Source organism: Cygnus olor, chromosome 1 (assembly GCF_009769625.2).
Source record: "Cygnus olor isolate bCygOlo1 chromosome 1, bCygOlo1.pri.v2, whole genome shotgun sequence".
In the NCBI taxonomy this organism is placed as follows: domain Eukaryota; kingdom Metazoa; phylum Chordata; class Aves; order Anseriformes; family Anatidae; genus Cygnus; species Cygnus olor.
In genome coordinates this window covers 99199364-99221540 of record NC_049169.1, presented here as the reverse complement: position 1 = coordinate 99221540, position 22177 = coordinate 99199364, and the positions used below count along the sequence as shown (strand labels likewise).

The window sequence follows — 22177 nt, the reverse complement described above, 5'->3', positions numbered from 1 at the left end:
TCCATGCAGGCCACGTGACCCCCCGCACGCGCGCGCGGCGCCAAGCGCGCTCCTCTTCCTCTCCTCCCCCCCTCCCTTCTCCTTCTCGTCCTCCTCCTCCGCCAATCACCGCGGGCGACTCGCGAAAGCCCCGCCCCCGCCGCGCACGCGCCGCGCTAACGGCCGGAGGTGAGGGGGCGCCGGGGGCGGGCGGCGGCAGCAGCGGCCCATGTGGAGCGGCCGCGGGGCGGGGAGGCGACGGGCAGCGGCCGGGGCAGCAGGCGGCAGCGGCACCAGGACGAGCCCGGGACAAGGAGGAGGAGGAGGAGGAAGAAGAAGAAGAAGAAGACGAGGCCCGAGCCGCGCCGCCGGGCCGTGCACGCAGCCAGCGCGGACGGCGGGTAACGGCCAGGCCCGGCCGCGCCATGAAGGGGTGAGTGCGGGCTCCCTGAGGGAGCCGCGGGCTGCGCCGCCACAGCCGTTAACGGCCGTTAACGGCCCCCCAACGCCCTCACGGCTCCGTTGGTTGGCTCCCGGAGCGCCTCTCCGCCGCGGCCCTGCCCCGCTCGCCTCTGGCTGCGGGTACCCGAGGGCCTCACCCGGCTTCTCCCTGCCCAGCGGCCCGAGTGACCTTGCGCAGGGCTTACCTGCTTGGGTGCCGCCCGCGGTGTGGGGCCGCGAGCCTTCCCCTCCGCTCCTTCCCATACGCGGAACAAGTTTCCCGCAGCTGTTTCTTGAAGCCCGCGTTATGCAAGGCTGGGTGTTATTATTCCAGTCTGGCGGCTTAAGGCAGGGTGAATGGAAGCTGAGGCTCTTAAGCTTTCGCTAAGAAATGGTAAGGGGTTTAGCTTATTAGTAGCGGGGGGGAGGTCACGCAGCGAGGTTGCTTGGTAGCAGGTACTTTGCCATTTCTTACAGCTCATAAGCAGCTTCAGGTGTTGTGAGTGGCTGGTGAGTATCAGTAGAAAGGCTTAGCAATGACTGCGGTGAAAAAGTAATGAGCCAGCTATGTTAGATAGCTGTGCTTGGAGTCCTGGGAAATCCTTTATTCACCTGGGTGCCCTAGGTGAAAAAGGGCCCTCTAACAGCTGAAATGATGGGCTTCATGAGGAGTGTAGTAGCACTGCTCGGTGAAGATGGTGGTGGGGACGTGATCCTTGCTCAGCAGTGCTCCTGACACAAGAGATGTGTTTTCCTTCCACCCTCCATCAGCCAAACGGAGCAGCTGAGCTGCCCAGGCCAGGCAGCAGCTTCTGAGGTCTCCTGGCAGGTTGCAGCCCGAGTTGCCTGCTCTGCTGCCGTGCTCCACTAGGGGCTGGGGCTCAGCCTTGCTTGTGCTGCTCAGGACTTCTTACTTATTTTTTTAAATATGAAAAACTATGGAAGTAAAGAACCCACAGCCCTCTTCTGCTCCCAGAGCACCCAGCTGTGCTTAAGTTTTTGTTTTCACTTAAAGGCAGCTTTATCACTAGTGTGGTTTGAGAATGAATCCCTTAAGGTTCCATGCTTGCATATTTCTGCTTTTCTGGTATTTCTTCATGTCTTTGAAGAGCAAAGCATGTTCACGTGTTGTCAAAGCACTGTTAGCACCGTGCAGCCAGTTCTTGTGTGGGATAATATCTTAATATTGAATCCAGGTGTTCTCTAAAAATTCAGATTGAGGCAAATGGGATGATAGAACTCAAATTGAAAAATAACTGAGTTTCAATACAATGAAAGGGCTAGATGAGCATTGCAGAAGGAACACATTAAATTACATAGGGATACTCTGAAACAAAAGCAAATTGTTTGTCAAGCTACAAAGATCAGAGGAGATCTCTAAAAAGCAAGTACTCTCAGAAGATAGATCCCAAAATAGATCTAAGGCTTCAGATAAAGCTTCCAGCTTATAGAAACTACTGTGTTGTTTGAAGAGATCCGGTCTGTCTTGAGTATTTAATCCAAAATTGTGACCAGTTCTTCTGAACAAACTAACTCCATCTGAGCGCATTTTCTCTGGGAGTGCATATGTTGCATGGTAACACACACCACAAAGCACAGAGATAATTTTGGGAGCACAGAGACCCATAACATCAGCTGTAATTATGAACAGTCTACTTTGGCAGAGAAAGAATTAGGAAAGCAACTAGCGAATTCACTGACATTTTTGAAATTTCAGATCTAAAAGAGACCGTGTAGTCAGCATGTGTTGCTTGCAGCCCTCTTTGCTCTCCAAATTCAACGTAATGCTGTTAATAGCACAGAGCAGACTGTAGTGTTTCTGTCATCCAGGTATGTGAGATTAGGTGACCTCTTTTTCAGAGGACCTCTGAGTTCAGGGAAGGTGAAAGTTTTGTTTCATTTAAAACTTTCTCAGCTGCTTACGATTTTTTTCTTAATTGATGTGCTAAATACCAGCTTCTGAGCTTGATAATTGCTATTATATCCCACCTGGTTTTGTGTTACTTGGTATTATGTTTGCTCTTCTCTCATCTTTAGGATGAGGATTTAGGAGGAGACTTAGGTTTCCCATTTTTTCTCAGATGTGATTTGGAAAACTGAGATAATTCACTGTTCTGTTAGTGAACTTGATGAATCTCTAGAGGTCCATTTCATCTTTGTCATTTATTCATAAATGTTGTTATTGTTAGTTCTGGAATTTGAAAATCTATTTTAGAACCGTATTTGCATGAGGAAAAATAGCAATGGTAAGGATTCAAGTTTTACTGCCTGTAGTAATTTGGCTCTTTTTGTGGAGCAGATGTAAATGATACTCCCTGTGCTTTATTGGTTTTGCAGGGCTGATTCAGTTGTTGCTCAATAGTTTTGTATTTTTGTTACAGTTGTTATGCTATTGCTTTTAAGGACAGAAAACAGAAAATCTTGTACTGATTCTTGAGCTGGTTGCTGTCTGTGGCCTTCCGATGCCTTTATTGTAAGGGTGCTTTCCTGACCTGTGTCAGTTCAGATGAAGCCAGTGAGGATGCCCTCCAGCCTTTCCCTGTTGCCCTTCTCTCAAAGCCATGCCACCCGAGGGGTGCAGTGCATGACATGTGTGCTCTGTCACGTGCTTTTACCCGCGGGAGCATCAGCTCACACAGCATGCAGCACATGCTACGAGTAGGGCCCCAGGCACGTGTTCCCATGCAGGTGTCGTTTTGTCCCATGGACCGGAGCTCTCCCTTCTTTTATTGGGAACTGCTTGTGGTGCTGCCATGTGCCAGCAGACGTTGGCTGTGATGAAAAACCGCTGAAGTAGGGAGCTGGGTGACGTGTGCTGTACCGCTGCTTTTAAGAAATATCCAGGAGACCGCTCCCAAACTTGTGGGTGCTGCAGTTCAGTACGCTTTATAGTCCCTGAGGGTCCCGTCTTGGTAACTAGATGTACAGAGACAGCAGCTGCTGCAACAGGGAGCTGCGTAACTGAGAGGCTTTGCGGGCTCACACTCCTCTAGCTGGCTTTGTGCAAGTGGCACCGCAGCTGGGGAATGCTGGGCATAACAGAAAAGTATCAATAGTATATATAAACACGGTGAACAGTTATGGGTGAGCTCTGATATCTCTGCTTGTTTTGCCTGGATTCAAGCAGCAAACCGTTCAAGGCCCTGAGGCTGTACGTGTTTCTCACAAGAACAGGGAATTCCTCCCCCCACCGAGTTAGCATTACAGAGTTCGTGCAGAACTGTTGACTTGTTTCCATTTGCAAGGCACAGCGCTAAGCTTAACGTATACGGGAGGAAGTTCCAAGTTTATGAGAAAACTGCTGAATTGTCACGTGTACTGGAGGCAGGACAAAAAAGGTAATTGAGCTTGAAAATCAGTGTTTGGTTTCGGGATTTTTCTGAACCTAGAAATGTCCAAGCGTGAGCTGTATTTTCTGCACTTAATTTCTTGGTTAGTAAATGTAGACCTTGCCTCGAGCGTGCTTACAATCGGCTTAATTTCTTCTAAATCAGCTTATTGAAACTCTGCAGTTTACTATAGGTTCTTTAACTGAACTTATAACTTTTACCACTTTGAATTTAATTCCTTAACCAGGTTAAGGCGCTCCATGAAGTAGGAAGCTTTGGCAGGAGAAGAAAGAAGAGTTAGGGTTGTAGTCTTTTTATGAAAGCATCCTACAACCTAATCGTTGTTCTTGAGTGGAGTTTGACCGTTCAGTTCTTTTTACGTGTATGTATGGGCTTGCTAGTTTGGGCAATTCTCCTGTGAAAAATGTATCTTTAGTTAGTCACCAAATGCCACAGACTCTGCTGCCATCTCCTGAAGACAAAAGAAATGATGCATCCTCCTTTCCCACTAAAATGGGGAATAATGGGTGATGGTTGAGCCAGATAAATACTTTTATACAAGTGGAAATGATTCAGAACTTTAAAATCCTGCCCATTTGGCAAATACTAGAAGTGTTCAGACCAATAATCTGAGAAGGCACTAGATATTTCTTCCCAGAAGAGGAGGAGGGAAGGACAGGAGAAGTCAGATCTCCGTATTTGTTTGGGAATCGATAAAAGAGAAGTGCAGCGGTCCCTTGCATCCCTTCTGCTTTAAGTGGGGCAGGCGATGTCAGGGTTACTTTCTGCTTCCTGCTGAAAGAGGTGAAGGGAAGAAGTGACCCATGTGTTCTTCCTGGGAGCTTCAGAGGAGCAAAAGTTTGCCAGGAGGGAGGTTGGAGGTGGGGACGGAGGGGAAGAAAAAAGAGAGGAGCAGTCTATGCATAGAAGACTTACTGGTTATCTGGAGGCTCCTGGACTCGAAGACCTGAGAGCAGAGAAGCACAGCATTGAAATGGGGTAACTGTATTTGTATCGAAGAAAGCATATTGAATTAATTCATTAAGGGAAGGAAATGAGGCTTTGTAGAAAATAGAACCAAACCCGCTTCCACAACAATCTCATTAGGAGGCTAAAATTAAGATATTTGAATTTTCCTGGGGGCAGAGTTATTCTTTGGGTTGAGAACGCTGTGCAGTGCGGTAAGATCTTGATGTATGAAATGCTTCCTCAGCTCATGTGACCTTCCTCATCCCTCTTCCCTTTCTTTCCCAAGCTCCATTTGATTTTTGGCCCTAGCAGACTTGAATCTCAACCCCTGAAAAGTTTGCCCATTTCCCTCATCTCACCATTGTATTACGTGCTCTTCGGAGTACAATGGGAGACTCAGGGCAGCAACTCAAGGGTTGGGGCACTTTTCTCTACTTGGTGCTTGAAATTTCTTGCCAGTAAGGATCACAAATCAGATTAAAATTTGCAGTTAAAGGAGATTTTGTTTTTGTTTTTAATAAGTGGCTCTTAAGCACAAGCTTTTTGTTTGAGATCATGTTATTCTTCTTGAAAATTAGGAAAATGAGAGAAGAAAACAGCCTTTTGTGCTTCATAAGTTAGGAGCTTACAGTGATTGTTGCCTTAGAAATATTGAAGTTAAGCACATAAAACTGATAGCACATTCTGTTGGTTTTTCACAGTATGCGTCTATGTGATTTGAACACCTGAAATAACTATATATCTGGGATTAAAATCCAAAGTATGGACAGGAGATCCACAATGAGTTGCCATGTTGCCACAAACCATGAATGGTTTGTGAGGAAAGGTGTTTTGGCAACTTATAGAAATAGTTTGTCTGATAGTTCTCTGTGGAGAAGTTTGTTACCTAACAGAAGTACAAGAAGCCTCTCTGAGGTATTCAGTTATGTAAATAAGGCACTTTGTGAACCCAGCATCACTTCTGTTTTGAATCTGAAGGTAAACCACTGTTCTCATCTGAGGATCGTTAAGTACTTCATGGATGTTAATTAGTGGAGGTTTGTGATTTCTTGAGGCATATAAGGATTATAACTTTCATAGCCAGGGATATTGATGGTATGGAAAGGGGCTGTAATTTGTAAGCAGTCCCAGGATATTGGTAGTAGAGCCACAAAACTAATTTTAAGTTATTCTAAACTGGTGAAGGATTCCTGCTTTGACTGGAATCCTGGTTCAAAATGTGGATGTGGTTGTGAGCTTACCTGACTGAGGAGAGTGGTTAGACCAGCAATGGAGAGTTAGGATTTCTGGCAGTTCTTTATCTGCTGTGTGATCACAGGCAAGCTGTTTCCTCTTTCACCTTACTTTGATGCACCTGGGTCAGGTAACACAATAAGCCTTTACCTCATGAGGTGCTTTGAAGCAGCAAAGTGGTTTGGGCTACTAAGTGATGTATGCATGGCTGCTTCTCTGTTCTAGACCAGCTATTAATTATTGCTATTATTTTGGAGTTTGGAAGTTCTGCCAGCTGTGTGTGGCGATTCCTGTTCTTTGTGTCCAGCTGCAGAATGAGAAAACTTTTAATTTTCTTGGGAAAGTTTATTTTTGACACTTGTTGAAATGACCTTATTGTCTCCCCCTTGCTCTTGCATAATCAGACAGCTGAGACTCTTCATGATTGTACTACCACTTTAAGGGTTTTTGTTTGCTTTTGGGGGGGATGGGGACAGGGAGATCAAAATGTAGATTTGAGCTTCAATACATCAAAGAAAAGAATTAAGGTGGGAAAATTGTGGGGCTATTTTAGCACAACTTCTTCTTGCATTGGAAGACCAGCCAGTCCTTTGTACAATGGTCAAATTTTCTAGATTGAAGCAGAGCAAATTGTCCAAATATAATGAAGAAAAATGGAGTGAAATGCACCGTGTATTTTCTGTAATAAATGAGAGGGGACAGGATGGTCTGGAGTATGTCTTGTGGAATTGCATCATGTCAGTGAAATCTGTTCACATCTAGATCCATTTGAATTGCACATCTTGGGCAAAGTCTTCTGTTAATTCTGGTTCTAAAACTACTTAGCTTTCTTGTATCCAGTGCTGTCCCTTTTTACAACCCAGCACCCAGCTGGGGGTAGCTTCCAGCAAGGTATCAGGTGTTGTGCGAATATGTGGTCTCAGTAGTAAGTGGGGCTAAAGAAGACCAGGGGCTCAGAAGCAAATCGGTAAGAATTTTTGCATGTTAGGCTTCTACTTACCCTTCTGGTTTTCTGACAAGTGAAGTAGAGCAGATTTACAGCCCGCAGATCTTCTAGATAATTGAAAACATACTGGTCTGCCCACAAGAACTAGACTAACTTGTGCGCCTAGCAAGACAGCTCATCTGGTTGGTTTTTTGTTGCTTTTTTTTAATCTAGAGAGGCTCTTTTGGCTTTGGAGCTGAATCTGAGCAAAGCCACACCCTTCAGGTCTATAGCTTTCATAGCTCTGGTTTGGTTTTATTTTATGGGAGTGGATTATCCTGTCTAGACTCCTGCTTTGACTTGGAAGCCAAAATAGAAGCAATAAAGCTAGTTGGCTGCTTAGTGGGTGACAAGCCTTCTCTGAAGTCCTCTAATTTGTTCGGGCGCTCTTCTTCCCCTGCTCCCTCTCCTGCATCTTCCACTGTACCTCAGTAAATTTTGTGAGTTGCAGATATGGTTCTGCTAAATATAGAGTGCCAGATGCTTTAAATAAGCCTGAGCCCAGCTATCAGTTACACAGAGATCTGTTTCAGTCAAGCACATCCCTCTGGGGAGGGACTTGCACAATTTAAAGCTGAATGAGACTGAGGTTCGCACAGCATGAAGAAACTCAGATTTTCTCTCTTTTTTCCCTGATGCCTGCTCTAAACTGATGTCCAATGCTTGCTGTTCCCTGTGACTGAATTAGTTTCTCCTCACAAACTGTAACTCTGGAAATTGACTTTGAGCTATCATCCTCCATAGCAGTTCTGCATTACTATAGAGCCTTACAGCATATGGAAATGCTAACATCTTGCTTAACCTGTGTTACTTCCAGTCTGAATTTAAGCCACTATTAGAAAAGTAGACTCTTCGCAAATCGCAGCCACAAAGGCTGTGGACAGAGGCATGCTGCTGCAGTATAATTAATTGGATTGCATTTGGTCCTGCAAAAAGTGTTTTTTTTTTTCTGGCAAGTGCTTGAAGGATCTCAGGGCAGTGCATGCAAGAGCAGGAGTGTTGGTGCTCATGCTCTGGGCATGGATCCAGTTTCAGTAACTACTCCGTGTCACCTCTCTTAATTCCTACATCCATCGGGATTTTGTGAATCACGCTTCACTCTGCTCTGACGTAGTGGGTGGCGTTGCTGTGCACCAGAAACCAGCTCACCTCACCAGCAAAGTCTGGGTGTGTGTCTTCTCAGCAACTGAACTGCAGTACGTTGCAGTTGGGAGAAATGCAAGTGTAGTCCTAGGATATGTCAGGAAAAGACTTGCAGTGGAGACGGGGAAAAGCTAGTGGGGTTGTACAAGGTGCCAGTTTGCATTTAGTTCTGAGAGCAGTTTTGGTCAACCGTGTTTAAGGAAAATTAATCTGAAGGGGTGCAGAGAAGAGCTAGAATGACAATAGAGCAATAAAGAAGGAGGCTGGGATCTTGGCTTTAGGTCAGGATCAGGAAAGTTGAAAGAGGGCATGGTAGCTGTCTGAGAAACCAGGCTGTGGGGTGGGCTGTGTTGCCTCACATCAACTGCTGAAGCAAATGAGCAGTGCAGAAGAGCATATGGGTAGGACTTGAATACATTCAGGGTGGAAATCAAAAGAAAGACTATGAGAATAATGATGACTTGGGAACAGCATTGCAATGGAAGATGTCTAAGGCTTCAGGGGCTGGTACTAGATGAGCACTGTGTATAATGAGGCCTGATATGATGAGCCACGAGTCCCTTGTTCCTCCCTGTTAAAACTAATTGCATGGGGTGTTGGGCCTGCAGTGCTCCAGAAGCTGGGACACTGAAGATGAATACCCTTGACTGTTGCCGCCTGCATGGGGTGTTGTTTGAGATACAGGGTGACAGTAATAAGTCTGTATCTTCTTAAGAATATTGTTGGAATAATAGAACAAAATAACTTAAGGAAGGACAGGTCCCTTCTGAGTCCTTCAGGTTCTGTCATGATAATTTGAGCTCATGATGTATTTTTTTTTCCTTGCAACAGTAAAGGATAGGTATTTGTGGTATGGCCTGTGCTGAGCTGGAATACACAGAACTGGCCTAATCAAACTGTAACTGATACAGGAAATTTGTTACTGGTTTGATTGAAACTAACTTGAGAAAACAGGTCTACTTGTAACTAGCTTTCTTAAAAAAAAAAAAGTAATAGAAAAGCTACTACCATTACTCTAGAGGAAAGAAAGGTGTGGCCAAGTGGTGTACTTTGAAACTAAGGACTTAAAACAACCCCAGCCTCAAAAGATCCATGACAAAGTGCACACTGTTCCATACGTGATAAGGTAGAGCACAAAATCATCTACTCACTGAATTATCCATGTGCTCCTCTTGCACGGCTCTTCCAGAAGCAGTTTAAACTGGGGTAAGCTAACACTTCTGCTCAAGAAGCAGTTCTGCCTCTGGCAGATTTTTTCCTCTGTTGGCAGAAGACTTTGTGTGGTGAACCCAATCGGGGGACTGATGTGGGTTAAAACTAAACTTTTCTTTCTTTGGCTAAGTTACTTTTAATTGGGGTTGGTTCACCACATTGTTGCACAAACCTTTGTGCCAATAAAAGGGTGGAAATGAGTGGCTTGGGGACAGCAAGAGCGCTGCTTTCAGCAGCAGGGAAAGCTTTCCCTTGTTTTTACTTGAGGCCCCAGTGGCACTTTTGCTGTGCTGTCCTCCAGCAAAGTGAACTCTCATGATGTGGGTCTTCCTTTCCATTGGCTCATTTAGTTTACTTATTAAAGGTGTGTAATAGATGTGGTGTTGATTTAATCAGCTAGTGCTATACATTAACGTAATTTATGGTTTGAGTACATAATATTTAAACAGATGTACTTAGCATATTGATTTATGCTTCCCGTGGTGGTTCTCAAACTTCTTTCATATTATCCTCCAGGATAACTTGCTGGCCCTGCCGCAATTCTCAGCCCAGGAGGAAACAGCTAGTGACAGAGCAGAGGAAGTAGGCAGGAGGAGATGGCAGGAGGCAAGTGGTGACAGAGGGGTGGGGAGCCCAGGGGCTATAGGAAGGAAATTGGTCAGCAGCACACTTCGGCCACCTGCTGCTGGAACTGTTTCTCTGGCCTGACCACTTGAGAGGTTATGTCTTGGTTCAGGTGCTATGAGCAGCCTTAAACTCTCCTTCTGCCTTTACTTACTCATTTTTTCCTGTCTGGAACCTTTTTGGGGAAGGCCATGTCTTTCTCAGACATCTCAATCCTAACTGCCCTTGATAAGATATCCTGATCCTTCTGTGATTTCATCAGAAATACTTCAGTGTCTGGCGCACTGTCTTCTAATGCTTGATTTCTTGCTTCATCAATGACTAATTTGAAAGTAATATCAGCAAGCGCATGCTACCTGCTAGTAGTCTGTTGGAGACTTGCCAAAGTGTAAAGTGGGAGTTGCTCCGCAATAACTTCACCGTGAATTCATTGTAAAAGCTCAGGCTAGTTAGTGTTAGTGATCTACTGAACCTTGGATCTGCTGGTTAACCATGGTGATACATTAAAAATAAAAAGGTATTATTCAATCTTTTGGACAAGTGGTCTAAGCTTTCAGGGGATTGAGTATGAATGAGGTTTTTTTCTTCTCTTACTGACCGTCTGCTCTGCAGCTAGTCTGATCTAGCTGGGCAGGTGGGACCTGCTCCCTTTGGTTTCCACTCTGATGCAGGCTGCAGCAAAAGAGGCCTTCTCTTTGCACCTAGTATGAGACTACTGAGGCGTTCTACTTGAGCACAGCACTCGTGGACACTAATAAATGTGGGAACCTCACGTGTTAAGGTTTAATTCCTGCCCTTTCTGAGAAAAGGTGGCTGGGATGAGGCAAGGATGCAAGTTGCTTTCTGTGTGCCTGAAGAAACCCTACCATGCTAGGCTGAACAGCTGTGCCAAGCTGGGCATAAAACAAGTGTTAGTTACCTCACTGTCTAATAACTTCACTATCATTTGATAGCATGCTTGTTTACCGTGCAGTACTTCTGCGATGTGAGGAAATCATCCCTTACGAGCTCAGCGCTTCATGTTGGAATATAGTTCTAAAAAGGGCTTGCACAAGTGATGAAACATGAAGAAAGGAATCTTACTATTGAGAGCAAAATAATCTAGAAGGTGGAAGAAGTTGTAAAACAAAGGGCTGGTGGCAGTAGGAGCCATGGAAGATGGATACTGCTTACTGTTTGAGCAAAGCATACTGGTTTGTAGCTAGAAACTTCAGTGATATATCCCACTGCTGCTTTTAGTATGCCTGGGTATGTTGGCATAGGTAAAGCGTAAGATTATGGAGAAACTCTGCTTTCTTCTGTCAGTCCTGAGATCGCTGTTGGAGAATATACTGTCCAGTTCTGGTGAGACGTCTCTTGAGAGATTTCTGTGCAACAGGGCAGAGCTCAGGAGCGAACTACAAGCATTCATGCTTTAGAAATTGCCCTTGTATTGGGGGGGGGGAGGGGAAGAAATTCACTCACCTGTTCATCTGTAGGCACCCATACTGGCACGAGATGCTTGACACCAGAGGATTTTTAATCTGTTTGGTAAATACGTAATGGAATGTTAGACTTTGCTGAATACAAAGTTCAATATGCAAGTACCATCATTAGTTCTTTGTGGTTAGGATAATTAACTGGAACATACTAGTCTGATGGAGAACTACACACTCCTCCTTAGTCCATTAGTTAAGGCCTGGTGGTTCTCCAAAAGCTAAGCCTTGCCTATGAATTGTTCCTCTTTTGCAGGGCTCACTAGGTAGAGTGAGATCTGTGTCAGAGCGGGCAGTGGTGGTCCTTGGTGCGTGAGGCTGAAATAGCTTTGCAGAACAGGAGGCTGTGGTTCTTGCTGTAAAAGAAAAGGAGAGAGGTGGGTGTGAGGGCAAGTTAGGCTTCTTGAAGTAATTGTTAAACTCTCTGTTCCTGTAGCTTTTTTTCTGTTAATTGCTCTGTAGCCTGCATAACTGCCTGGAAAGCATTGGATATCTATCACCATCATTGGTAGTGGCAACTAAAACTGATATGGTACCTGGAGTATTAATTGTTTAAGGTGTTTTTTGATGCATAATTGAGGTCAGTTAATAAAGCAGACAAGATTATGCTCAGCATTGTTGGTACAGTTCTTGAAGGAAAAATGCTGTTGATTATCTCTTCTTTGCTTTACTGTGTTATGTAAATAAAACTGAGCTGTTGTGCCCTAGGCATCAACCTATTTGAAAAAACCAACAAGCTGACTAGGCACAAAAGGTGTTGGAGATGGAAAGCAGCTACACGTTACTCGAAGTAATGTTGAAGACTGGCATACAAGGATCTCATAAAACTGCCTTTTTTGAAAACATGTAAATCTTTTAAAAAGTAGCAAACAGCGTCTTTAACAGTGCTTGGGCAGAAAACAATCTGCCTGTGTGTTTTGTAAAGCAGGGTTGCAGATGAACGTAGAATTGTGTATATTTCTAACTCTGTATGCATTGGGTTTGTTCCTGCCTGCATCTTCTGATTACTACTTTAGAAAGATACTGCTTAGTTTCTCTTATTTTTCATTCTAGTAGTCCTTGCTAAAACTGACTGCCTGCCCCCAAAGAAAGTGGCTTGGGGACTATGAACTATTTTTTTCTGCAATATGCTTCTGGATATGATGCAGTGTTTTTACCAGGAAGTTAGCCTCATAAAAGGGAAAAGCTTGGAATGCTTCTTCTCAGCATAATTCATCGCAGTACTGGTATTTCAAGTCTGTATTTCTCAGTCAACAGGAAGAATGACTTTGATCATAATTGATGCGTGTGGCACTCTTACATATTAACAGGCTTAATAGGAGCTTGCTGCTGCACACAGTATTGTTGCATTTTAGAGACAGATGTGTAATACCAACTTGTCTAAGCATAAACTTTATATTGATAGGTGGTAGAATTAAGGCTGTCTTTGAAGCATGGGTGAAGACTTCATTTTCTTGGTATCTATCTAGCCTCTTGTCACTCCCAAGATTTATTTCTCTATTGTAATGTTCCTACAGTGGTAAGTATTCTCCTGAATGTTTTGCTGTCTGCCAACTGAATAAAACACATGCGTTATATAGTATGTGAGTGTTAAGTGTGGCCTGAGAAACTTCTGACTGTATAGCACTGTTTTTTGAGTTAAATCAGCTACCAACAAAAGAGTTGATTGTATGAACACTGTAGTTCAGATATGCATTGAGCTGATTCTTAGACAGGACAGTTCTCTAAACATAAAGTAACTCATTTTTGGTGTCCATAGGAATTTTGGAGTGTGTCAGATGTTAAGCATGTTTTGGTTTGTTCCAGTAGCCGGATCGAGCTGGGAGATGTGACACCACACAACATTAAGCAGCTGAAGAGGCTAAACCAGGTCATTTTTCCTGTGAGCTACAATGACAAGTTCTACAAGGATGTACTGGAGGTTGGCGAACTAGCCAAATTAGGTACAAATGTTTTTGCCAGTAATTGTGGGCTGTGGTGGCAGAAATGCTCATTGTTGTTGTCCTTAACGGTTTTGAATTGCAGATCCTTCTATTATGTTGTTTAACATAATGAGAAATAACTGTTTGGGAACCTTAAAAAGCTACAGTACCAATCTCAAAGGGTTTGTGTTCTAAATAGCTTGCATTTCACTGGGAATAGACATGTTTTCTGTTACAGCAGAAAACTTGATGTTTGCAGCCAGCTTACCTTCTGAAGTCATTGCTAGTTGGTTTTAACTGAAATAAACCAGCCACTGTGTCAGAGCACCGCTGGTAATTTCACTCAGTGTCGACTACAATCTGATTTTATCTGGGTGGGGGAATTAGCAACAGGGAAAGAAGGAAGATAAAGGGCTTAAATGAAAGAGTTGCATGTGTAGTCTGAGTCTTGTGACTGATAATGCTTTGTTTTTCTCCCTGGTAGCCTACTTCAATGATATTGCAGTGGGAGCGGTGTGCTGTAGGGTGGATCACTCCCAGAACCAGAAGAGACTGTACATCATGACACTTGGATGCCTGGCACCCTACCGAAGGCTAGGAATAGGTAAGGAGTTCTTTTGTGTCTGAGTGTTCAAAGAAACAAGATTTCTGTGCAGCTACTGAAATTCCTTTTTCTAGTTTTTGCTACTTTAACCAAGATAGCCCAAGATCGTGCACTTCCAGAGCAATGATTTCTTTAGAAGGAACATTGGGGAGAGAATGATTTATGACATGCTCTTGCTTTCTTGCCTTTCAAAAATTGACTTTATTTGTAGAACTTTCTAATTCAGTACTTCAGATTCTTTTAATCACATCATCCTGTGATGTAAACACTCAGCTTCTATAGATATGAAAATTGAAGCATAGAGATACCATGAAACAACTTTTCAGAGGTACGTAGCCAATATGCAACTCACATAGAATATCGTAGTTCAGTTGGAAGGGACCTACAAAGATCATCTAGTCCAACTGTCTGACCACTTCAGATAATCAGAAGTTAAAGCATATTGCTGAGGGCATTATCCAAATGCTTCTTGAGCACTTGACAGCCATGGGGCATCAACCACCTCTCCAGGAAGCCTGCTCCAGTGTTTGACCACCCTCATGCTAAAAAAGTTTTCCCTAACGTCCAGTCTGATCCTCCTCTGGCACAGTGGTGTGCTGTTCCCATGTATCCCATCATCGGTGACAGGAGCAGAGGCCGGCACCTCCTCTGTGCTTCCCCTCCTCAGGGAGTTGCAGAGGGCTGTGGGGTCACCTCTCAGCCTCCTTTTCTCCAGACTAGGCAACCCAGGTGTCCTCAGCCTCTCCTCACAGGACATGTGTCCAGCCCTTCTACCAGCATTGTTCCCTTCCTCTCAATGCTTTCAAGTACATTAACAACCTTTTTGTATTGCTGAGCCCGGAAACACAGCTGTCCTTCATTGGGTCACTTCTTCAGTCTTCTAAATGAAGGCTTCTTGCTAATTTTTTATATTCTTCTCCCACTGTTGATTGTTGCTACTCAGGGGTAGTACCTGTTTTCTGTCTATACAGCAATGAGTATTTCTCAATGCTGCAAATCTGCAGACCAAGTTAATCAAAACCTTATGGTATTAGCTACTTGCTTTGAAAACCTGAAACCAAGAAAACTATTTTAAACTTTACTAGGTTTTTGTCAGAAAAACTTAGCAGTGCTCTCACGAGTTTATACATTGTTTTGACCATGTTTTATCCAAGTTTGAGACCTTGAAGCTTGTGTTTAGATAAGGTGCTTTATACTTGTGCTTATGGGCTGTTTTTTCTCCAGAGAAATAAAGAATAAAATTGAGTGGAATTTTGTGTACAGAAAGATGAAGTACTTGTATACCATATTTTATTTGCCTTTCCTAGTTCTAGTAATCTCTTTCTGAACGCAGCAGTGGAGAAGAATCATAAGCTATTTAGAGAGTTGATTTATTCAAAGTTGGTGCATTTATAATTATAAGAGTATCTCATTCACAGTGATGGCTTTGCAACATGTATTTCTTACAACTGATATTTTTTCAAATTTTGGTGCTCACAGAAGACATCTCCATATTAAATTTTATTTTCTGATTTTAGAACATAGTGCCAATGTCATCAGTGCATGCTCTTTCATTTTAGCCTACCTATGGTTAACCTGCTCCTGCTCAAGAAAGCTCTTACTGATTGTGTGCTTCTGGTTTTGTTAAGTATTTCTTTACTTTTTGGCAGGAACTAAAATGTTGAATCATGTCTTAAACATCTGTGAAAAAGATGGCACTTTTGACAACATCTATCTGTAAGTAAATGAGTTGCACCCATACATTCAAGAGAATTTGAGGTGTACTTGGGAACACAGGGAGGGAGATCCAAAAGCATTTTAGCATCTGTTTCAGTGGGGTCATGAAACATCTTTCTTTGTAAATGCTAACAAGAAAGCGGGGGATTGTATTCTGAGCTGTCTGTGTGGTGCAGAGAAAACCAAGAGCTTGCTTGCTTTACAACAGCTTCTCTAAATTTGCTGAATTTGAAAGTAGTTTAGTTATAAAGCGATGATCTTTAAAATAATTACATTGCATGATTTGAAGAAAAAGTGATAAGTTTTCCATTTGAGGACAATGCTACAGTAAAAAAAAATGCAAGTCTTGCATGTAGTTTTGAGGCATTCGCTGTCTGTCTTTTATGATGTTAATGTGTTAGACCGTCAGCACAGGTGCTTGCAAGCCTTCTAGGTTCATACTCAGTAAGCCTGACTGTTTATTCCCATTCTTGTGGTGTGACAGGTCAGCTGTTTGTGCAGCAACACAGTAAACTTAGTCAGTGACCTGACCCAGCTGGGGAAAATTGTTTTTTAGCATTTTGGTTCTGGGGTTGGTTGGTTTGTTTTAAAAAAAAAAAAAAATCAGCCACATATCTACATAAGCACTTGACATGATACCAACATGTGGGGTACTAGGGTAGAGGACTGGGCTGCTTGAGAGGGCACTGCCATCCTAATAGATCCGAATGGAAATAGAGCCTGAAATCCACGGATGCCAGAGTTTTGCTTCCCCTCACTGCTGGTTACACGCTTCTGCTTCTTCCTGTGCATTGGCATCTGTGTGATTACCAAGTGAGCCAATGCATTTTTAACCAGATCACTTCTGAGCCATTTTTTTCCCTGCCCGTCACTGCCTGGTTGTACCAGCACAGGCACTGGACACTCCTGGGGGTAATCCCACAGCAGCCGTGGCTTAGATGCACTTAAGCTGCCACAGAACTGTACCCTGAGCTCTTACCAGGACTGAAGATGTGCAGTGAGGAGTGTTTCATACACTGATATCAGTGTAAATAGTGACTTTCTCCTCAAGCTGAGTTCTACTCTGCCAAGAAGGTGCAAATCCTCTACTAGTGTAGCTCTGTGTCCAGTCTGTAAGAGGAGCAGGTATTTTAAAGAGGAGTGTGATTAAAGCTGCTTTTGGCTTATATTTCTGTTCTCCTCTCTCAGAGGAAGTGGTAATGAATTCTCTCTCAGATGCCTGCTAATTGGCACAGGCTTTCTTTTTTGCACATTACTGTGTGCACAGCAGAGGAACTGTTTGCTGTTTTTAATGAAAAAAATCCTTCATAATCCTTCTTTCAGTTTGCCAGAGTGGGATTCTAGGATGATAATAAATAGCTCCCACAGTTGGGCACAACAAAATTCTTTGATTGGCCCGTTGGTTTTACTGCTCTGTCACCTGTGCCCCTACAGACTGAACATACTTATGCAGTGTAGGCACCCAATTTGATATCACTGGCTAAATTTGTTATGAAATTCGCTTTTAGATACTTGGTGTTTATTGGACTTGACACTAACATCTTTTGTTTTGCTCTGCTGTTACTTCTGGAGTTGCTTTGGTTCTATGGTTATGCAGCACGTTGTCATGACAAAGTGATTCATGAGCTTGTGCAGTGTCCACTGAATTTGGGGAGTATTTGATGAATACCTTTTGCTGAGCCAAGCTTTTTTTTTGGTAGAACTTGTGCAAATAAATGCCTTAGTTGCTTAGAGGAAGAACTAGTAGCTGTTATTTTTGGAGGCCTTCAAATTCTGGGAATACACTGGAGCAAGATCTGTAAAACTCTGGGGGGAAGGGAAGGGAGGAGGAATCTGTAAGTCCATAGGGCTGCTTTGTACTGACTTAGTTTTTTGTGGGGGGAGAAGGGCAGTAAGCAATGAGCAAAGAGTTAAAATCATATCAAATGGCATGTTAGTGCAATCACTGGTTGGTGTTGTGCTACATTGTGTAGGGATCATCACTCAGACAACTGTTTTGGGCCATTTAAGAAGTGTTTCTAAAGGAAGTTAAAAAAAAGTCTCTGAAGCTTTCTATGTATTTCTACGAACTATCTATCACTTCTAAATTAAGAAAAGTTGGAATTACACAGTAATACTGCAGAGTTTCTCTAATATTTGTGTTCTTTAAAATAGTTTTACTGAGGGGGAAGTATTTGCCAATTCTCAGAACGATTGCCACAGGTCATCTAGGAGCTGTGTTAGCTCAGGATTAAATTGAGAAGATGAAAACTTTGAATCCTGAACTACACAATCATTTGTCTCTATCTAGATAGCTCCTTTTCTTATCTTGCTGATGTTCTTTATCCTTTGTTCACAGTGTGGATGCACAATTTTATACCACAGAATTCTGATATCTGTCTGTCTCCTCCTTTCTGTCCCAGGCATGTCCAGATCAGCAATGAGTCAGCAATTGACTTCTACAGGAAGTTTGGCTTTGAGATCATTGAGACGAAGAAAAACTACTACAAGAGGATAGAGCCCGCAGATGCTCATGTGCTGCAAAAAAACCTCAAAGCCCCTTGTCTTGGCCAGAACACAGATGTGCAAAAGACCGACAACTGAACAAAACCCCAATGAACACTTTCTTGCACTTGCTTGTCGCCAAATAAGGAAAGAGAGGCCTATTGAATTTTTTTTATTCCACCCCTTCTTAATTTTTTTATCTTGACCTCTCTCCAACAAAATGTAATGCTTCTTCCAAGGATTGTCAGATCATGGGGTTTTTTTTGATCTTTATTTCTAGGGGTGGGAAGAGGTGTGCAGATCTCTTTAGTCTGAGGTGCGGAGGGCTTGAGCAGGTTATCCTGATGACAAGCTTCCTTCAGAGAATTAATCTGTTTCAGTAAGCAGAATGTAAATCTGAGGCGGGGGGAAAAGGAACAGCAATATCTTGTCCTTTGATTCCTACATGATCGTGTTTTTTATAACCTACAGGGTACTTTACTCCCCCCAGCCTTTGAATGTTACTTCAGTACTTCCCATTCTTCCTCTTAATTCCCCCCACCTCAAAAAAAGTATTTTTAGTTTTTCCCAATATTTTTGAGTATGGCTTTTTCCTCTATCTTTTGCTGAGAAGGGCGGGCTACTTTACCATACCTTTTTACTCTGCCTGGGCTGATCTTTTTGAATGCGCTTTTTTTTTTTAAATAATCCTCACCCAAGCTGGTGCTACATTTCTTAACTGACTAAGAGGAGGGTTTAGAGTGGTCTTCATTTTTTCTTATCTTCACTTATCAAATTCCCAGCAGACTTCTGCCAGAGTAAGAGCTATAGCTGCTGTTGGCAAGAGAGAACTTTTTTTTAAAAAAGGAAGAGAATCCTGAGGCAAGATCCTTGTTCTAAAAATCGCTGAAACGCTGTCGGGCTCATTGAAAGTTAGTTTTATCTGTGTTGTTGGAATGGGAAAAGTGATTGTGACCATCTTAGTTGCTTTGATCACATAAGGCAAGCACCTGTCTCCAGGTAAATTTGCTACAGATACTAAATCTGTGGTGACAAATCTGAGATGAGGAAATCTGAGGCAAGGGTTGAGGAAGCCAGTCAGCAGGGTTGAGAACATAAGTAAGAATCTGACCCTAATCACATAGCTTTGCATGGGTCTCCTGGATTTGCTTGGGAGTGGCTTGGCTTGCTGTGTTTGTGCTCCTTCGGGAGGAGGTGGTTTAAAAACTGCACGTTTTGCTCCTTTGAAGATTCTTTTCCCCTTTTCCCCTTTTCCCCTTCAGCTGTAATAATGCAGTTCTCCCCTCATGAGAGGGTGTTCATGGAGCACTGGAGAAAGCAGCATATTCTAGACCATTTTATGGGTTTAGAAAATAAACCGAATGGCTTCTTCCTAGTACTGTAACCTCAAAGCTACAGTAAACTCTATTAAGCTCTGCTTTGCATCCTTTCATGCTTTCTTTGTGTGAACATCAGTGCTCCTTTATACGCACTGTTGTCAGCAATTTTACATATGCCAACACAAGTACCAACTTGAGCTTGGACTCTTCTCCAAGCATCTGGGAAAGTGCACTGAGCTGAGACAACACCAACCTGCCCCATTCCCCAAGTAGATACAGAACTGCATTCCTTTCCTGTTTGAGTTTTTTTAGGTTTGATCTTGCATCTTGAATTCATCCACTTTGAAAGCCTCCAACCTGTAGTGCGCACTGCAGCCTACATCTTGTTAGTAGGTGCTGTCCAGTTGTTTGAGGGTGATTTGGGAACCAAGGATTTCAAGATGATAGCTGTCATAAGGGAAGGGATGGTACCCCTCATTGCACACTGTGTGGTCTTTGATACCTGAGGGGTGACTATACAAGCTGCTCCAGGATTCCTGCTACTTTCCCAGAGGTGTGGAGTGTTTATTGGCATGCATCTGGACAGACCTATGCTGGGAAACAGCTACTCTCTTTGCTGGGTTTGCACTAATTGAGTCTTGGTGATGGGCAGATGTCTAACAACAAAAGCCCCTCTGCATGGCCTGGGCACCTGTGTTTGCAACACTTGGTAGCAGACTCTGGCCAGGAAGCTGTGCACCAGTTTCTTTGGCCAGAGGCAGCCTACTTTTGACAAAAGCTTATTTTTAGGACCTGCTTGCACTGGTTATGTTGGCAGTTCCAGCATCTTTCTAGAAGGGGGATGTACTGAAGCACAATTAGCTTGTCATATGCCAGCATAGTTTCCCTGGCCATCTGTAGACCAAATCAAGAGAAGTATGTGGCAGAAGAGAGAGATAGTATTGTACTTGAGGATGTTTGCGCAGCACAGCTGTAACTCAGACCATAGCTGCCTCTGGTGCCAAGCAAAGTGCTCTTCATTCTTCTAGAACTAAGTGGTAAGTGTTTGGGTTGGGTAGATGGGTGTGGGGATATGAACTCTTAGGATTTGCTGTTGTCGTAGGCTTCCACAAATTGGTGTGTTTCACAGACAGTTTTCCTTCAGGTTTAAAAGTACGAGTCTGATGTCTGAACTTGCTTGGATTAACCTTTTGTTTCTGTCTCTTTGCTTTGGGCTGCCATCGTTCTATGAATGTATCCCTGAAAACGATTCTTAGAGCTCCTATTCCACAGCAAACCTGCCTCATTGTAACTTCTGATGAAATGTATTGTAGGAGGTGGAAGAAAGAGTAACCACACATCTAAGACTCCTTTTCCCAGGCTATTAATCCTGGAGAACGGTTGTTGAATCTTGAATACAAGGTTTAATCTAAATCTCTTAGAAAGCTGTGTTCCCTGTACATGGATGAGAGTGAAGGTCAGTAGTTCTGAATGACAAACAGTTGCATTAGTGTATCAGCTGTGTGGCTGTAGGAGGACAATGCTGTAGTGCTGTTTTCCAGAGACACTGAAACTGTGTGAAGTATGAGCTTACTGCAGAGAACTTCAGTTACTTTATATTTTGCTGCAACAAGACCTCCTTTTAGCTCAAAAATGATGACTTATAATGGCTTATGAACAAATACATTTTTTTTTAAGTTAGGAGTTTAAGTGGAGAGAAAAAAAGCCACCAGCATTTCCTGTTCTGGATGAAGATGTAGCAAGAAAAAGGTATGCAACTAGCAGCCTTAGAGCATAAGGTGTGTATATGTGTTATTCCTGAACCTCTGCAACCCGTTTTGTCATACATGGATTGAAGAATGAAGATGATACCTACAAAGAGACTCCTACTAAAGGACACCATAGTACAGGGGAAAAAGAATCATCCAGGAGAGATATCCCTCACTTTTGGGAGGGGGAAGGGAGAGAATTTATTTTGTGTATACAGAAACTGGCTGAGTTTACATGATGCAGCTAATGGTTAAACCTGCCAACTAAATATGACATGCTGTTACAATTGAAACAAACTTATGTGATATTTTGTTAATTCTTGATGGTGCCCTGTGATGTCTGGTAAAAATTTGATCCCCCAAACATCCATTGTTATATTCTCCCTTGTGTTGTAATCCAGGGTCAGCTGCTATCCACAAAGTCTGTGTTTTGTAAAGTGTTTGCTGACTTGGATGTTTATTTTGAATCTGCGACTGCTTCCTGATTTAATTTGGCTGAGACCACCCCTGGTCTCTTGAGTTTAAATTTAGTTAAAGGTATGCTGTTTGCAGTTTACAAATGCATTCTCAATGTTACAATTTAAGTTGCAGGGGGAGCAAATTCTTTACAAATAAGATGGTCCATTTTTAATCTATATCATTGCCCTTGTTGTACATCAGGAGCATGTTTTTGTTTTTTCTCAAACTCTTTAGAAATACCGTTCAGAATAAACGTGCACTATTTGAGTTATGTCACTTATGACTTGTTGTGCATTTTTTGCAGCCCAGCTGTGTCCTTCTGAAATCAGATACAGAACATTCTTCCAAAGCTTCACAAACTAACTGTGAAGATTTCTAACATAAACTGTGAATTAGGCTGCTGTGTGATGAATGCCATGTGTGTCTGATGACTGAGAAAAGTGGGAGTTGTTTGTTTTCCCTGAAGTCATGAGCCTTTTCTCAGAAATCCTCAGTCTTGTGGGGTGGAGGGAAGGAGAAGAACTACAACTGTCCT

General features: G+C 43.0%; 2 protein-coding genes across 3 annotated transcripts in view; one reads left to right on the top strand and one right to left on the bottom strand.

Moving 5' to 3' along the window:
* The window catches only part of ATP6V1A (ATPase H+ transporting V1 subunit A), a 30549-nt gene extending 29789 nt beyond the window's left edge, over nucleotides 1-760 (bottom strand). The window contains exon 1 of the mRNA XM_040572388.1: nucleotides 627-760. The gene's annotated coding sequence lies outside the window, so the exon portion shown is untranslated. The remainder of the gene's footprint in view (nucleotides 1-626) is intronic.
* On the top strand, nucleotides 58-21918 carry NAA50 (N-alpha-acetyltransferase 50, NatE catalytic subunit). Of its 2 annotated transcripts, none has more exons than XM_040572440.1 (5): nucleotides 58-412; nucleotides 13200-13333; nucleotides 13797-13916; nucleotides 15566-15632; nucleotides 18035-21918. In XM_040572440.1, the coding sequence occupies exons 1-5, from the start codon at nucleotides 405-407 to the stop codon at nucleotides 18213-18215; spliced, it is 510 nt and encodes a 169-aa protein (XP_040428374.1). In that variant the 5' UTR covers nucleotides 58-404; the 3' UTR covers nucleotides 18216-21918. The 2 variants fall into 2 exon arrangements, with proteins under 2 accessions (XP_040428374.1, XP_040428366.1); XM_040572432.1 differs by having other exon boundaries at nucleotides 13197-13333.
* Nucleotides 21919-22177: the final 259 nt, after the last annotated feature.

What these genes read in the sequence shown, in the direction of transcription:
- NAA50 (XM_040572432.1), top strand. An exon ending in TGGCGAACTAGCCAAATTAG is followed by an intron (nt 13,334 to 13,796) that starts GTACAAATGTTT and finishes TCTCCCTGGTAG; the next exon opens with CCTACTTCAATGATATTGCA. An exon ending in ACTTTTGACAACATCTATCT is followed by an intron (nt 15,633 to 18,034) that starts GTAAGTAAATGA and finishes TTTCTGTCCCAG; the next exon opens with GCATGTCCAGATCAGCAATG.